The 12,480-nt window shown below is 44.0% G+C and overlaps 1 protein-coding gene across 1 annotated transcript in view; it reads left to right on the top strand.

Annotated features, from left to right (window-relative positions):
- The window catches only part of LOC112221981 (sodium- and chloride-dependent taurine transporter), a 26,530-nt gene extending 14,050 nt beyond the window's left edge, over nt 1-12,480 (top strand). The window contains exons 2-4 of the mRNA XM_042329797.1: nt 4,305-4,534; nt 5,379-5,513; nt 12,242-12,480. Coding sequence (XP_042185731.1) covers nt 4,306-4,534; nt 5,379-5,513; nt 12,242-12,480 — 603 coding nt within the window. The 5' untranslated portion in view covers nt 4,305. The remainder of the gene's footprint in view (nt 1-4,304; nt 4,535-5,378; nt 5,514-12,241) is intronic.

Here is a 12,480-nt window from a genome sequence, read left to right as displayed (position 1 = left end):
AGAGAGACGCAGAGAGAGACAGAGAGACGCAGAGAGAGACGACAGAGAGAGACAGAGAGAGAGACGCAGAGAGAGACAGAGAGACGCAGAGAGAGACGACAGAGAGAGAGAGCCCCTTGAATTGAATTGAGAGAGAGAGATAAATTACACAGAGAGAGAAACGACAGAGAGAGAGAGAGAGAGAAACATGTTTCCCATGCCAATAAGGCCCTTGAATTGAATTGAGTTGAATTGAGAGGTAGAAAGTGACGCAGAGAGAGACGCGGAGAGAGATGCAGAGAGAGACAGAGACAGAGACAGAGAGAGAGACAGAGAGAGAGAGATAAATGACACAGAGAGAGAGAGAAACGACAGAGAGAGACGTGAGTGTAATGTTTACTGTTTACTGTTAATTGTTATTGTTTATTTCAATATTGTTCATTACCTACTTCACTTGCTTTGGTGATGTTAACATATGTTTCCCATGCCAATAAATCTCTTAAATTGATATTTAATTGAATTGAGACGGGAGAGAGCGAGAGAGACTGAGAGAGAGAAAGTGACAGAGAGAGTAAGACAGTGTGAGACTGAAAGGGAGAGAGAGAAAGTGTCCTCAGGCTGTAAAGAAAGTAACTGATGGAGGAAGTGAGTATGTAATGTGATTGATGTGTGTATAGAGGTCTTGAACCTACTGTACTGTCAGGCATCATGGGCATGCTTACCTGTGACAAGTACAAAAGGATAACATCTCATGCATGGCAGTCAGTGCAACAGTACAAACATCAACTTTCAGAATCAGTATTTGTTTGCTTTGGTCTGTTTTTGAAATATTCTTAGTCTAGGTGATTTCAGTGGATTGTAATGTCTGTTTACATTCCAACATACGGTACTTCTCTTTGACTACATGGAGACGGGTGGAACATAGAGAGTAGAGACATTGACAAATGGAAACTGTTTTAGAGACCGTGGCTGAGGGCATCAAGTTCTAGATCTTGGCTTCTCACCTCTGTCATTCGCCAGCCAACTGTAACTTTCGTCTCCTAAATGTCCACAGTAGTATGTGTGATGTGTGTGAAGTTTGCTTTTGACTTGGTCTGTTGTAGGTAAAGTGACAGAACAATTTATATCTACAGTTGAAGTCGGAAGTTTACATGGACTTAGGTTGGAGTCATTAAAACTTGTTTTTCAATCACTCCACAAATGTCTTGTTAACAAACTATAGTTTTGGCAAGTTGGTTAAGACATCTACTTTGTGCACGACACAACTCATTTTTCCAACAATTGTTGACAGTTAGATTATTTCACTTATAATTCACTGTATCACAATTTCAGTGGGTCAGAGGTTTACATACACTAAGTTGACTGTGCCTTTAAACAGCTTGGAAAATTCCAGCTTAAAAATTCCAGCTTGGAAAATTCCAGAAAATTATGTCATGGCTTTAGAAGCTTCTGATTGGCTAATTAATATCATTTGAGTCAATTGGAGGTGTACTTGTGGATGTATTTCAAGACCTACTTTCAAACTCAGTGCCTCTTTGCTTGACATCATGGGAAAATAAAAATAAATCAGCCAACATCCTTGAAAGCAATTTCCAAATGCCTGAAGGTACCACATTCATCTGTACAAACAATAGTATGCAAGTATAAACACCATGGGACCACGCAGCCATCATACCGCTCAGGAAGGAGACGCGTTCTGTCTCCTAGCGATGAACGTACTTTGGTGCGAAAAGTGCAAATCCATCCCAGAACAACAGCAAAGGACCCTGTGAAGATGCTGGAGGAAACAGGTACAAAAGTATCTATATCCACAGTAACACGAGTCCTTTATCGACCTAACCTGAAAGGCCACTCAGCAAGGAAGAAGCCACTGCTCCAAAACTGCCATAAAAATGCCAGACTACGGTTTGCAACTGCACACGGGGACAAAGATTGTACTTTTTGGAGAAATGTCATCTGGTCTGATGAAACAAAAATAGAACTGTTTGGCCATAATGACCATTGTTATGTTTGGAGGAAAAGAGGGAGTCTTGCACACTGAAGAACACCATCCCAACCATGAAGCATGGCGGTGGCAGCATCATGTTGTGGGTGATCTTTGCTGCAGGAGGGATTGGTGCACTTCACAAAATAGATGGCATCATGAGGACGGAAAATTATGTGGATATATTGAAGCAACATCTCAAGATATCAGTCAGGAAGTTAAAGCTTTTTCACAAATGGGTCTTCCAAATGGACAATGACCCCAAGCATACTTCCAAAGTTGTGGCAAAATGGCTTCAGGACAACAAAGTCAAGGTATTGGATTGGCCATCAAAAGCCCTGACCTCAATCCCATAGAACATTTTGTGGCAGAACTGAAAAAGCGTGTACGAGCAAGGAGGCCTACAAACCTGACTCAGTTACACCAGCTCTGTCAGGAGGAATGGGCCAAAATTCCCCCAACTTATTGTGGGAAGCTTGTGGAAGGCTACCCAAAGTGTTTGACCCAAGTTAAACAATTAAAAGGCAATGCTAGCAAATACTAATTGAGTGTATGTAGACTTCTTATCCACCGTGAATGTGATGAAAGAAATAAAAACAGAAATAAATAATTCTCTCTGCTATTATTCTGACATTTCACAAGACAGGGAATTTTTACGAGCATTAAATGTCAGGAATTGTGAAAAACTGAGTTTAAATGTATTTGGCTAAGGTGTATGTAATCTTCCGACTTCAACTGTAGGTTAACTTTTATTTTACCAGAACAAATTCTTATTTAGTATGACGCCAAAATGGCAATCCAGTCAAATTCGGACTAAATAACATGATTATGTAGGCCAAGGATCATCAACTAGATTCAGCCGCGGGCTGAAATTTTCTCGAGCCGATGGTAAGGGGTCCGGAACATGATTACAAATAATTTGTAGACTTCAAATTGACCAGCAAGAAGCCCAAACAGGTACAACATTTTACTAATACATAATGATTTCAAACCTTGCTTAAATTTGTATACAATCACATATCTCTCTCTATTATATGCGTGGGAACACTATGAAACAAATTAAAATCACATTTAGCTGATTGGCAGGTTTTTTTACTCTATTTTATGTCCAACAATAAAAATGAACAAAACATATATATATAACTATATATATATAACTATATATATATATATATATATATATGACAAACAATAAACCCTAGTCACAAGGGGGGTCCAGGTGGGAGGGTGAGAGGTGGGTGGTTGGATGGAGATATGTTGGCTGGGTGGGGTTGGGGGTGGAGACATGTTGGCTGGGTGGGGTTGAGGCAATGAGATGGGATGTTGGGGGTGGAGACATGTTGGCTGGGTGGGGTTGGGGGAATGGGATGGGAGGTTGGGGTGGAGACATGTTGGCTGGGTGGGGTTGGGGTGGAGACATGTAGGCTGGGTGGGGTTGGGAGGTTGGGGTGGAGACATGTTGGCTGGGTGGGGTTGAGGCAATGAGATGGGATGTTGGGGGTGGAGACATGTTGGCTGGGTGGGGTTGGGGTTGGAGACATGTTGGCTGGGTGGGGTTGGGGTGGAGACATGTTAGCTGGGTGGGGTTGGGGGTGGAGACATGTTGGCTGGGTGAGGCTGGGAGGTTGGGGTGGAGACATGTTGGCTGGGTGGGGTTGAGGCAATGAGATGGGATGTTGGGGGTGGAGACATGTTGGCTGGGTGGGGTTGGGGGTGGAGACATGTTGGCTGGGTGGGGTTGGGGGTGGAGACATGTTGCCAGGGTGGGGTTGGGAGGTTGGGGGTGGAGACATGTTGGCTGGGTGGGGTTGGGGGTGGAGGCTCACTTCCTTTAGTTTGTTTTCCTTTACATAACAAATGTATTATTTGTTAACTCATCAAAATGATCAATGCTTTGTATTCCCCATAACTTTTAAATGTCTTTTTATTTTTGAGTGGCAGCTCACAGGTGAATAGGAACTGAATATACAATTCTATGACTATGTATAATATACCTCGTTGGGTGGTGGCCCTATATGATATCACACATACCTCAAGATTATTACACCAAGCAATTCCCACCTAGTTATGAATGACTAAAATCTAAAATATTACTACAGTATTATAGACATGTGGAATGATTGATTGATGCATATACTGTAAGATAAGTTACTCCATACCAGGGTTAGATAAGGAGAAGAGGATATCCCCTCTGAGAATTTGTGTTGACATGACTGTATCACATGTGTATGTGAATTATAGCTGTGGCGTTTGACAGGTTAAATAGAGCTGTGTTACGGTCTTTACGTTATCAACGGCCTCAGATGAACTCTATCTAATCCTCTCCATCTCCCTCCTGCAGCATGGCACAGAAAGAGAAGCTCCAGTGTCTGAAGGACTTCCATAAGGACACGCTGAAACCTTCCCCGGGGAAGAGTCCTGGCACCCGGCCCGAGGACGAGGCAGAGGGGAAGCCCGTCCAGAGGGAGAAGTGGAACTCCAAACTGGACTTTATCCTGTCTGTCGCTGGCGGCTTCGTGGGTTTAGGGAACGTCTGGCGTTTCCCATACCTCTGCTATAAGAATGGCGGAGGTGAGTTCCTGTCTCCTTTACAGCTACTGACTAGGACATGAAGGGTGAAATGGGATGATTCCAACTTCTGTATTCTAAGAGGTTTGGGGTCAATGACCCTATTTCACTGTGACATGTCCGTGCAAGCAGAAGACGCAGAGTGTTGCGTTCTACGAGGGGATTAAAGTCAGCAGATGGTGTTGATACAGGTCATCAGGTAGCAGTCTCTCTGCATGTAACCATGGTTCCCATTACAGCTGCTGTCTAGGTCTAGAACCTGAAGGCTTTGCAGTTCAAAGCCATTCCAATTGACCAACCATTCGAAGATTGACGTACTCGACTAACGACTGTCCTCCATCTCACTCCCTTCTTTTTTTAAATGTTCTTTTTTTAACCTTTATTTAAACTGGCAAGTCAGTTAAGAACAAATTCTTATTTTCAATGACGGCCTGGGAACAGTGGGTTAACTGCCTGTTCAGGGGCAGAACAACAGATTTGTACCTTGTCAGCTCGGGGGTTTGAACTTGCAACCTTCCGGTTACTAGTCCAACGCTCTAACCACTAGGCTACCCTGCCACCTCTACATTCTAACCACTAGGCTACCTGCCGCCCCTCCACTCTAACCACTAGGCTACCTGCCTCTACACTCTAACCACTAGGCTACCCTGCCGCCCCTCCACTCTAACCACTAGGCTACCCTGACATAACGGACGTCTACTTGTTTACCGTAATTCTCTGATTGAGAAAGTTACTAGCTCGATTCACACATACTCTCCATTGGTTTTGTCACACTTTTTGTCTTTTGGAATCTGACACATTTGTGGTTACCGTGGTTATTGTTATTCGTCTTCTCCTCCTCCTCCAGGTGCATTTCTCATCCCGTACACTATCTTCCTCTTTGGCGGCGGTCTCCCTGTGTTCTTCCTGGAGGTGGCCCTGGGACAATATACCTCCGAGGGTGGAATCACCTGCTGGGAAAAACTTTGCCCCATCTTTACTGGTCAGTACATTCTTTTTATTTTTTTTAGTTATTATTTCAGGTTGCCCTCATAAAATAGATTTCTACACTCAAGGGTATTTCGTGGTTAAATAAATATAAAATGAATGCTACTTTTATTCATACAGGTAAGTCAATTAAAAAAATAGAATCTTATTTGCAATGACGACCTGAAAAGCTACTGTAGAAGAGCAGAACATTCTCGGGTCAAATCAGGTCAATGACCTTTAGCAGCAATCAAATGTTGCGATGTACGAATGGCGTAGCCCTTCTAAGGAATAGTAAATAATTGATGGACAGGGCAACCATATTCAGGCCAGGAAAGATACCACACATTATATTACACTGGCTCTGCCTCGCCCACACTGACTCCAGGAGAGTCCAATCAACTAGCCTTATTTTGATACTGCCTGGTTGCTAGGTGTCCTGTACTGCAGATGCATCCTGTTCCCCGTAGACTTCCTCCTCTCCTAACTGCCAACTAACTGCCAACTGATATGCCCTGGCTGCTTTAGATACAGTTGAAGTTGGAAGTTTACGTACACTTAGGTTGGAGTCATTAAAACTCGTTTTTCAACCGCTTTACACATTTCTTGTTAACAAACTATAGTTTTGGCAAGTCGGTTTAGACATCTACTTTGTGCACGACACAAGTCATTTTTCCAACAATTGTTTACAGACAGATTATTTCACTTATAATTCACTGTATCACAATTCCAGTGGGTCAGAAGTTTACATACACTTTGTTGACTGTGCCTTTAAACAGCTTGGAAAATTCCAGAAAATTATGTCATGGCTTTAGAAGCTTTTGATAGGATAATTAACATTATTTGAGTCAATTGGAGGTGTACCTGTGGATGTATTTCAAGGCTTACCTTCAAACTCAGTGCCTCTTTGCTTGACATCATGGGAAAATGAAAAGAAATCAGCCAAGACCTCAGAAAAAAATGTAGACCTCCACAAGTCTGGTTCATCCTTGGGAGCAATTTCCAAACGCCTGAAGGTACCATGTTCATCTGTACAAACAATAGTACGCAAGTATAAACACCATGGGACCACGAAGCCGTCATACCGCTCAGGAAGGAGAGGCGTTCTGTCTCCTAGAGATGAACGTACTTTGGTGCGAAAAGTGCAAATCAATCCCAGAACAACAGCAAATGACCTTGTGAAGATGCTGGAGGAAACAGGTACAAAAGTATCTATATCCACAGTAAAATGAGTCCTATATCGACATAACCTGAAAGGCCGCTCAGCAAGGAAGAAGCCACTGCTCCAAAACCGCCATAAAATTGCCAGACTACAGTTTGCAACTGCACATGGGGACAAAGATTGTACTTTTTGGAGAAATGTTCTCTGGTCTGATGAAACAAAAATAGAACTGTTTGGCCATAATGACCATTGTTGTGTTTGGAGGAAAAAGGGGGACGCTTGCAAGCTGAAGAACACCATCCCAACCGTGAAGCACGGGGGTGGCAGCATCATGTTGTGGGGGTGCTTTGCTGCAGGAGGATCCGGTGCACTTCACAAAATAGATGGCATCATGAGGAAGAAAGTGATGTGGATATATTGAAGCAACATCTCAAGACATCAGTCAGGAAATTAAAGCTTGGTTGCAAATGGGTATTCCAAATGGACAATGACCCCAAGCATATATCCAAAGTTGTGGCAAAATGGCTTTAGGACAACAAAGTCAAGGTATTGGAGTGGCCATCACAAAGCCCTGACCTCAAGCCTATAATCCTATATCCTGTTCGTGGGCAGAACTGAAAAAGTGTGTGCGAGCAAGGAGGCCTACAAACCTGACTCAGTTACACCAGCTCTGTCAGGAGGAATGGGCCAAAATTCACCCAACTTTTTGTGGGAAGCTTGTGGACAGCTACCCGAAACGTTTGACCCAAGTTAAACCATTTAAAGGCAACACTACCAAATACTAATTGAGTGTATGTAAACTTCTGATGCCCTGTTAATGTGAAGAAATAAATAAAAAGCTGTAATAAATAATTATCTCTACTATTATTATGACATTTCACATACTTCTTAACAGGGAATTTTTAACTAGGATTAAATGTCAGGAATTGTGAAAAAACGTATTTGGCTAGAGGTGTATGTAAAACTGACTTCAACTGTTTTTCACACTCAGTACTGAGGGTTGAGGGAAACTGAAAGGCAATAGAAGGTACTCTTGGCTGTACTCCCTCTTGTCCTACTGCTCGTACCACTCAGATTTTTGTTGTTGTTGTCTGTTTCTGATATATTGTTATTTTACCACTGCATATGTAATGTGTCTTAACCACATTCAATACTCACAAATCACAAGTCCCATAACATCCAGAACAAATTCAAGGAAACGTACAGTATTATACAGAGCTACGAGTGCCTGGATTCCATCTCATATAGGGCAAGTGAACAGAAAGCTTGGTTTGAAAAGACAAATCAAGCAACACCTCACTGCACAACGTGTGTACTGACATGTGACCTACTGGTTGTGTGTACTGACATGTAACCTACTGGTTGTGTGTACTGACATGTGACCTACTGGTTGTGTGTACTGACATGTGACCTACTGGTTGTGTGTACTGACATGTGACCTACTGGTTGTGTGTACTGACATGTAACCTACTGGTTGTGTGTACTGACATGTAACCTACTAGTTGTGTGTACTGACATGTAACCTACTGGTTGTGTGTACTGACATGTGACCTACTGGTTGTGTGTACTGACATGTAACCTACTGGTTGTGTGTACTGACATGTGACCTACTGGTTGTGTGTACTGACATGTGACCTACTGGTTGTGTGTACTGACATGTGACCTACTGGTTGTGTGTACTGACATGTGACCTACTGGTTGTGTGTACTGACATGTGACCTACTGGTTGTGTGTACTGACATGTGACCTACTGGTTGTGTGTACTGACATGTGACCTACTGGTTGTGTGTACTGACATGTGACCTACTGGTTGTGTGTACTGACATGTGACCTACTGGTTGTGTGTACTGATATGTGACCTACTGGTTGTGTGTACTGACATGTAACCTACTGGTTGTGTGTACTGACATGTGACCTACTGGTTGTGTGTACTGACAAGTAACCTACTGGTTGTGTGTATGTACTGACATGTGACCTACTGGTTGTGTGTACTGACATGTGACCTACTGGTTGTATGTACTGACATGTGACCTACTGGTTGTGTGTATGTACTGACATGTGACCTACTTGTTGTGTGTACTGACATGTGACCTACTTGTTGTATGTACTGACATGTGACCTACTGGCTGTGTGTGTACTGACGTGTGACCTACTGGTTGTGTGTATGTACTGAGGTGTGACCTACTGGTTGTGTGTACTGACGTGTGACCTACTGGTTGTGTGTATGTACTGACTTGTGACCTACTGGTTGTGTGTACAGACATGTGACCTACTGGTTGTGTGTATGTACTGACATGTGACCTACTGGTTGTATGTACTGACATGTGACCTACTGGTTGTGTGTATGTACTGACATGTGACCTACTGGTTGTGTGTATGTACTGACATGTGACCTACTTGTTGTATGTACTGACATGTGACCTACTGGCTGTGTGTGTACTGACGTGTGACCTACTGGTTGTGTGTATGTACCGAGGTGTGACCTACTGGTTGTGTGTCCTGACATGTGACCTACTGGTTGTGTGTACTGACATGTGACCTACTGGTTGTGTGTACAGACATGTGACCTACTGGTTGTCTGTACTGACATGTGACCTACTGGTTGTGTGTATGTACTGACATGTGACCTACTGGTTGTGTGTACTGACATGTGACCTACTGGTTGTGTGTACTGACATGTACCTACTGGTTGTCTGTACTGACATGTGACCTACTGGTTGTCTGTACTGACATGTGTCCTACTGGTTGTGTGTATGTACTGACATGTGACCTACTGGTTGTGTGTACTGACATGTGACCTACTGGTTGTGTGTACTGACGTGTGACCTACTGGTTGTGTGTACTGACATGTGACCTACTGGTTGTGTGTACTGACATGTGACCTACTGGTTGTCTGTACTGACATGTGACCTACTGGTTGTCTGTACTGACGTGTGACCTACTGGTTGTGTGTATGTACAGACATGTGACCTACTGGTTGTGTGTACTGACATGTGACCTACTGGTTGTGTGTACTGACGTGTGACCTACTGGTTGTGTGTACTGACATGTGACCTACTGGTTGTGTGTACTGACATGTGACCTACTGGTTGTCTGTACTGACATGTGACCTACTGGTTGTGTGTACTGACGTGTGACCTACTGGTTGTGTGTACTGACATGTGACCTACTGGTTGTGTGTACTGACATGTACTGTATGTGGAACTGATAGATGCACACACACACACACTACATGTTAATGTTTTTAAATGTACAGTACCAGTCAAAAGTTTGGACACACCTACTCATTCAAGGGTTTTTCTTTATTTTTCTATTTTCTACATTGTAGAATAATAGTGAAGACATCAAAACTATGAAATAACACATATGGAATCATGTAGTAAGGAAAAAAGTGTTTAACATATCAACATATATTTTATATCTGAGATTCTTTAAAATAGACCCCCCCCCCACACTCACACACAAGCCCTTGAGACTGTGAACAGAGTGTGCTGAATTATAGGTTGCTATGGCAGCAGCACAGGAAAACATGAGAGGGATGCCTAGCAATGAGGTCTGGCCCAAGAAGGAGACAGACAGACAGACAGACAGACAGACAGACAGACAGACAGACAGACAGACAGACAGACAGACAGACAGACAGACAGACAGACAGACAGACAGACAGAGTAGTACAGACAGACAGACAGACAGACAGACAGACAGACAGACAGACAGACAGACAGACAGACAGACAGACAGACAGACAGACAGACAGACAGACAGAGAGAAACAGGACAGACAGACAGACAGACACAGTACAGACAGACAGACAGACAGAGAGACAGACAGACAGACAGACAGACAGTAGACAGACAGACAGACAGTAGTACAGACAGACAGACAGACAGACAGAAACAGGACAGACAGACAGACAGACAGACAGACAGACAGACAGACAGACAGACAGACAGACAGACAGACAGACAGACAGACAGACAGACAGAGTAGAAACAGACAGACACAGTAGTACAGACAGACAGACAGACAGACAGACAGACAGACAGACAGACAGACAGACAGACAGACAGACAGACAGACAGACAGACAGACAGACAGAGTAGTACAGACAGACACAGTAGTACAGACAGACAGACAGACAGACAGACAGACAGACAGACAGACAGACAGTAGTACAGACAGACAGACAGACAGACAGACAGACAGACAGACAGACAGAGACAGACAGACAGACAGACAGACAGACAGACAGACAGACAGACAGACAGACAGACAGACAGACACAGTAGTACAGACAGACAGACACAGTAGTACAGACAGACAGACAGACCGACACACAGACAGACAGACAGACAGACAGACAGACAGACAGACAGACAGACACAGTAGACAGACAGACAAAGAAACACACAGACAGACAGACAGACAGACAGACAGACAGACAGACAGAAAGAAACAGGCAGACAGACAGACAGACAGAGAGAAACAGGACAGACAGACAGACAGACAGAGTAGTACAGACAGACAGACAGACAGACAGACAGACAGACAGACAGACAGACAGACAGACAGACAGACAGACACAGTAGTACAGACAGACAGACAGACAGACAGACAGACAGACAGACAGACAGACAGACAGACAGACAGACAGACAGACAGACACAGACAGACAGACAGACAGACAGACAGACAGACAGACAGACAGACAGACAGACAGACAGACAGACAGACAGACAGACAGACAGACAGACAGACAGACAGACAGACAGACAGACAGACAGACAGACAGACAGACAGTACACTGTATGTATCAGGCTGACAAGCTCTACCTGTATACATAGGCTACATCTCAAACGGATCCAGTTGTCCCCTACATAGTGCAGTATGGGCCAAAAGTATTGCACTGTATCGGGAATAGGGTGCTGTTTGGGCCACAGACAGGCACTCACCTCCAGCAAAAACCAGGCCAAGCCTCACTCTAACCCTCTCTACTTGTATAATACATTGAGACGTCAGCAAAACAAGCTGTCACTTTTCAGCCCTGGCGTCTGCCTGCCTGAATGGATTGGTGGGGGCGCCCCAGTTTCATTTTCATTAAGGGGAAGTGACAAGAGGGTGACAGTGGGATGAGTGGAGGGAGGGGAGAGGACGGAGGAAGGGAGGTAGATGTTTTATTCAGGGTAGTGACGTTGAGTGACTGTGGGGGTGGGGGGGGACGTTATCATTGCTGTTTGTTTTCATCAGGGGTGTTAACATGTGATCTGTGAGAGGAAGGGAGAGAATGGAGGAAATGAGGGAGGAGGGGGATGAGAGGAGAGGATGAGGAGCGGGGGGGGAGAAGAGGAGATTTTCACATCCTAATTCTAAATGATTACAACAGCATTCAAAACATACACATGAGTTCATTGCAACATTTAGCTACATTGGGTTTCTTAATATCAAATCTCCCTTCCTAAGTGTTTTTGTACAGTGTAGTATAATCTCTCTGATCCAGACGCAAGCCTCTGAATATGTCATGTTTTCTGATGTCTAGCAAGATTAATATTCATGAGACCTGACCTTCCAATCCCCTCCCCCAGGTATCGGCTACGCTTCTATTGTGATCGTGTCCCTGCTGAACATCTACTACATAGTGATCCTGGCCTGGGGTTTGTACTACCTGTTCCAGTGCTTCCAGCCGGAGCTGCCCTGGGCCAAGTGTAAGAACTCCTGGAACACAGACCGCTGTGTGGAGGACACCATCCGTAAGAACAAGACCCTGATGCTGGCCGCTAACATCACCAACTTCACCTCGCCTGTCACTGAGTTCTGGGAGTGA

Source organism: Oncorhynchus tshawytscha, linkage group LG02 (assembly GCF_018296145.1).
Source record: "Oncorhynchus tshawytscha isolate Ot180627B linkage group LG02, Otsh_v2.0, whole genome shotgun sequence".
In the NCBI taxonomy this organism is placed as follows: domain Eukaryota; kingdom Metazoa; phylum Chordata; class Actinopteri; order Salmoniformes; family Salmonidae; genus Oncorhynchus; species Oncorhynchus tshawytscha.
Note: the sequence above shows the minus strand (reverse complement) of the source record. Positions and strands in the feature narration are given on the sequence as shown.